Genomic DNA, 6,209 nt, shown 5'->3' on the forward strand with positions numbered 1-6,209 from the left:
ACTACACGTAGCATGAATGCGTGTCAATGATTTATATTTTTTATCCGCGTACCTCTACATCAGTTAACCATCTTTTTCCATGACATTACTAACTCCTACTGATAATTCGTTATCTCACAGACCGTCTGAAAGAGAATATCAGTATAACCTTTCAAAATCCGCCTGTTTCTTTCACAAACAAATTAAAGGCGTATTTCTTTCCAGCATCTTCAGAATTACTCTAGAATTTTCAGATTTTTAGTTTAAATGTCTACATTTTTTTCGTTTCTGATTCAGTTTACAGAGACATGACTACAGACATCATCTAGTGTATTGTTTGAAAATTGCTAAATTTTGACCTATTCCGTGAGCAGCTTTCGCAGTTTTAAAGTTTGAAAGATGCCATGATATATATTTAAATTAAAAAGAATTATTTGAATTAATTGTTAAAACATTTCTATCAAGTATGGAGATAATACGACGTCGCATAGAATATTATTGACAGACTTCAGCAAAGGACCATTCTCTATAAGGCCGTTTTGCGGCCTACAATGACTTCAAATTTTCAAGTAGTATTTTTTTCTTTAAAAATTGCATGAATCAGTAGGCTAATGATCCAATTTAATGATAAATGTTGATTAGTTAATGATGCTATAATATTTGTTATGATATAAGGTCACAAAATAGTATACTATCAGTCACTATTAGCATTAGGGTAATGGGAAAACTCAAGAGGGTGGCTGTGTTAGGCAACTCATACACATGTCATAACCACCTTAAACCAAAACCAAAATTTATATGTAAGCTTCTTATAAACACAAAAAGTGACACTCAGATTATTGACTTGGTTTAAGGTGGTTACGACATGTAAATAAAAACTTTTCGCTTCACTTTTACGATATTTGCAGTAAAATCTAATAAATGAATATGAAGGCCATCAGTTTATGTAGATTATTTCATATTGTAAACTTTCAGTTAGATTACATTTTTCTGTTAAATAGAATATATATATATATATATATATATATATATATATATATATATATATATATATATATATATATATATATATATATATATATATATATATATATATATATATATATATATATATATATATATATATATATATATATCATGCATTTTGTCCACTTTTTACCAAAAAATCTAAAATCAAAGTACTGGAAAGACTGGAAGTTATGAAATTACACGTGAAGTCAACTTTCATTGAACTGTCTGCTGGAAATAAAGAGGAAAAAAAAATCCCTTTTTTACGTACCCAGGTGTGAATATAAGTTCTTATTATAATTATTATTATTTTATTATCATTATTATAGTTAAGTTTATTTATGCTACATTTTTGTATTTATTCCTTAGGAATACTGCAAATCTGTTAGTACTAGAAGTGGTAAAAGATATCTTTGTTGTATAGTGGGAAGCTACATTTGCTATTTGTGCTACTAACGTATTTTTCTATAGGATCACATGTAACTTCCATAGATAGTGAATTACTGATGGGATGGTTTCATAACTAGAATTCTAGCCTCATCTTTCAGAAGGACCCCCATATTTTTCTGTATGAGTGACATAAGATCCAAATATTTTGTGTTGAGAGGACTCAGTCTATTTGGATTTCAGGAAGCAACACACATTTTTGGTAGCATTATTATCTACAGGAACAGCAGTTCGGTCTTGAAAATGAAATTTCAAGGGAGAGAGGAGTTCCCTAAGGTTACATGTGATTGACGTTTGAATGTTGCTTTACGCCATTTTAGAATTTTTTTTCACCCAAATAAAGAGTTTATCCGCTGTAGGCAAATGTCACAATTTTTGATTTATGCATGGTTTCATTATCGGCGCGACCTCCTTTTTTAAGGTAATATATAAAAGACCCATTAGTTTTACTTTTAACGCCGAAGACTTATCAAAGGAACAGTCAGTAGCCGTGTTAAATGCCTTAGTTTTTGACGCGGCATTGGGAACGAGAATCGAACCCTTGAACCTCAGGAGTTCGAAGCGAGTGTCAATCCCTTAGGGCCCATTTTGTACCTGGGATGTTAGTCCATGGATAAGCTAAAACGTTAGATATGTATAGTGAAAGGAACTGTTGAAAATCTTCCCCGTTTTTTTTTGGGGGGGGGGGTGCCTTTAAAAAGGAGGGGTGGGGTTGGGGTTGGGGTTGGGGAGATTTGACTTTTACATATACATTTGTGTATTATATTTTAAATACCATTTTTAATTAAATATATTGTTATACATGCGAAATAAAATGAAATCAAAGCAATTCTTATGATGTTAACTCATTTTACATACCAGTATATATTTTTAAAACAGCCTTTCTTAGTTTTATATATTCACTACTAATATGATTAATCGACATGTACTTAGATTAATATTTTAATTCTGTACGTTAATGGAGTCTTAATTTTTTGTTAATTTAGAATCTGTTCTATTCATACCAACTCAATTTTTATTCAATCACAAACAAAAAACTTCAATGATACTTCGAAACCATATTTCTTATGTGAGCATTTCATGCGTAAAATTGGTAGTATATCTTATAAAAACAATGCACAATTACATATAAATTTTACATGAAATAATACTTTTAAGTTGAATAATAATTAAACTTTTTTAACATCATATGGTGTGCATTTTGTAAAGATTTACAGTCAAAATATGCAAAATGTCAATGCGTCAAAATCCACGTCATAAAAATTTATCTTAATCCTTAAATGAAACAAACTTTGTATTTATTACTTTAATTTGATATATGTCCTACATAAATAAACAATTTTTGATCATTTAAATTTAGAAATATGCATAAAAACCTAATGTTTCAAGACCTACCCTCAATTTTTCATTTCTTGACCACCATTTGTTATTTCTAAATCATGTGACTTAGGCGATCAATGTTGAAAAACAAAAACCAGAATCATTAAATAGAATGATTAAAGTTACATAAAGTCTAATTTTTAAGTGATTTTATCGTAGGCCGGAAAATGGCCTTATAGAGGATCATCCTTTTCGACCAATTTAAATATATATACATGCATTTAAAATCAATATATATTACATTGTTCCATATAAATGTACATCTTATTTACAAATAAAAAAAAGAAAAAAAAGTCAATTGATTTCAAAACAAACCCTAACATTTTTCCTTATTTTTAGATTGCATAATCAGAGCAATGAAAAGGGTAAACTGGTTAAAAGACTTTTAAATTTTGAAGCTCAAGAAGAGGAAAATATATCACGATTTGCGACAACAGTGGATAGGACTTTCACCACATCGGTGAAAGTTAAACAGTGTTCACAATGTTCACGTGATTTAGAATTCCACTGTCACACATGTAAGCAAGATCTCTGCGCTTTTTGTAAGGAGAAGCACCTCATTCATCTGGACTCTAAACATCATTACGTCAGGATTTACAGTTTAAAGAAAAGATACTTTAGGAAAACGGAATCATGTGAAAAACATCCCGACATGTCATTTCAAATATGGTGTCATTCGTGTGAATATCCGATCTGCGTCAAGTGTGAAGGTCACCAAGAACATGATTTTTTTGAAATAACGTCAGTGTTTAATTTTCACAGACAATTACATAAAGACAGAATTGCGAACATCAGAAGTGAGATTCTCCCGTACAGACTTGCTATTTTGAATGACATCAAATCTGACATCTGCACGAGTCAAACAAAAATAGCAATGTTACAGATAAATATGGCTTCCAAAGGTCAGATCCTAAAAGATCAGGTGGATTTGAGTCTACAACACTTAGATGAACTGAAACTTTATCTGAAATTCATATCACAACAACAGAGAAAAATTGAAAACATAGAAAACTATGAACTAAAATTTGAAAAATTAGCCAACAAGTCCGCACAGTTCCTTTCTTTTCTAAAGAGAAGTCCAATTTCAAAAATAAAAGATACTGAACTGCAACGAGAACAGAAATGTATAAATAGACAAATTTCCGTCTGGCAGGATAAGAAGCATAATTATGAAAGATCAGAAAAAACACAGGCACGTTTCTTCTTTCGAAAGAACACCCCCGTGAACACGATGAAAGACCTTTCAGAAACCTCTACACCCACCGTTCTCCATCCGAAGTTTAAATTCAACAAACAGAATTTCATAAAGATCTTAGAAGAAATCAAAATCACCGAAGGCGGGAAAAGGCGCGTAAAATCCGAACGCTTTTTTGAATGGAAACACCCAGCTGAGTCCCGTGGATGTGTCAGTGTAGCCACTGTTAGACGTGGGTATCATCTTTCCTGTTCCACAACAGACCTGGTGGCTATTAGTGATGGAGTAAGTCTCCTCTTGACAAATCTCAAAGGCCACACGTTATATCATCTAACAGTCATCAAGAAAAGTAGTGGTGGTGTACATACAATGAACTCTGCAAATGACCTACTTTATATAGACAACGATTTAAACATTAGTAAAATATCATCCTACACAAAAACAAAAATTATACTCATAGAGAAACCAGAAACATGGGAACCTCTTTGTATCTACTGCTCTTCCACTAAAGATCTACTGGTAGGGAATGGAATTTATGACGCAGATGAAGATCAATATTCAGAAGCTAAAATAATTCGATACAACAGCAAAGGACGACAGGTCCAGACCATTCAACACAACAGTGCAGGTCAAGAACTGTACAGTAAACCTCGATACATCACAGAGAACAGTAATGGAGATGTGGTTGTGTCAGACAACAACCGTGCTGTTGTGGTGACAGATCGACGAGGGAGATATCGCTTTTCCTACACAGGACCTCCATCAGGGCCACGATTATACCCTTATGGAGTCTGTACAGACGCCCTGTCACACATCCTTGTGTGTGATGGTACGACATACTCAGTGCAGATGATAAATGAAGATGGCCACTTTCTGTCACGACTACTAACAAAAAGAGACGGGGTCTACAATCCACAAAGTCTAGCTTATGACTTCAGAAATCACTTGCTATTAGTCGGATCTTCCATCAACAACAAAGTGAACGTATACAAGTATATAAAACTTCAGAACTATCTCACCTGTGATGATACTTAGGGCATACTTTATTTTTCATTCATACTGCATAAAATGTCTATTTTATTGGTAATTTTATCAAGGTTGAAATGTCTAGCATATTATATTTATCAGGTATACACATTGAAAATGATACAAACTAAAGTTACGGTAATAATCTTTATGCCCCCGGATCCAAAGATCCCAAGGGTATATTGTTTTTGTTCTGTCTGTCTGTTTGTCTGTTTATCTGTTTGTGTGTTTATCTGTTTGTCTGTTTTCTGTTTGTCTGTTTGTCTGTCTGTCTGTTGTCAACTTTAACCTTGCCCATAACTTTTGATTGGTTGGAGCTATGACTTTCATATTTCACATGTGTATTTCTTGTGACAAGACCTTTCTTTGGGTACCATCATATTTGACCTTTTGACCTTGACCTTGGAGTTTGACCCACTTTTGCAAAATTTTTTGAGACTTTAACCTTGGCCATAACTTCTGAACAGTTGGTGCTTGGGGTTTCAAACTTCACATGCGTATTTTTTTTGATAAGGCCTTCCTTTGGATACCAACAACTTTGACCTTTTGACCTTGACCTTGGAGTTTGACCTACTTTTGAAAAACTTTAACCTTGGCCATAACTTTTGAACAGTTGGAGCTTGGGGTTTCAAACTTCACATGTGTATTCCTTGTGACAATACCTTCCTCTGGATATCAACCTCTTTGACCCTTTGACCTTGGGGTTTGACCTACTTTTGAAAAACTTTAACCTTGGCCATAACTTTTGAACGGTTAGAGCTAGGGCTTTTCGTACTTCACATATGTAATCCTTGTGACAAGACCTTCCTTTGGATACCAACCACTTTGACCCTTTGACCTTGACATAGGAGTTTGACCTACTTTTGAAAAACTTTAACTTTTGCCATAACTTTTGAATGGTTGGTGCTAGGGCTTTCATACTTTACATATGTAATCCTTGTGACACGACCTTCCTTTGGATACCAACCACTTTGACCCTTTGACCTTGACATAGGAGTTTGACCTACTTTCGAAAAATTTTAACTTTTGCCATAACTTTTGAATGGTTGGTGCTAGGGCTTTCATACTTTACATATGTAATCCTTGTGACAAGACCCTCCTTTGGATACCAACAACTTTGACCTTGACCTTGATGTTTTACTTACTTTTAAAAAACTTTAACCTTCGCCATAAC

At 33.4% G+C, this 6,209-nt stretch overlaps 1 protein-coding gene across 1 annotated transcript; it reads left to right on the top strand.

Annotated features, from left to right (window-relative positions):
* Positions 1-3,703: 3,703 nt before the first annotated feature.
* LOC133198462 (uncharacterized) lies at positions 3,704-5,044 on the top strand. Its single transcript, XM_061334554.1, has one exon. It carries the CDS (start codon positions 3,704-3,706, stop codon positions 5,042-5,044), a length of 1,341 nt encoding a protein of 446 aa, XP_061190538.1.
* The last annotated feature ends 1,165 nt before the right edge of the window (positions 5,045-6,209 follow it).

This window comes from Saccostrea echinata, unplaced genomic scaffold (genome assembly GCF_033153115.1).
Source record: "Saccostrea echinata isolate AGI-Se365-2 ecotype Australia unplaced genomic scaffold, CSIRO_AGI_Sech_v1 ptg000001l, whole genome shotgun sequence".
NCBI classification, from domain to species: Eukaryota; Metazoa; Mollusca; class Bivalvia; order Ostreida; family Ostreidae; genus Saccostrea; species Saccostrea echinata.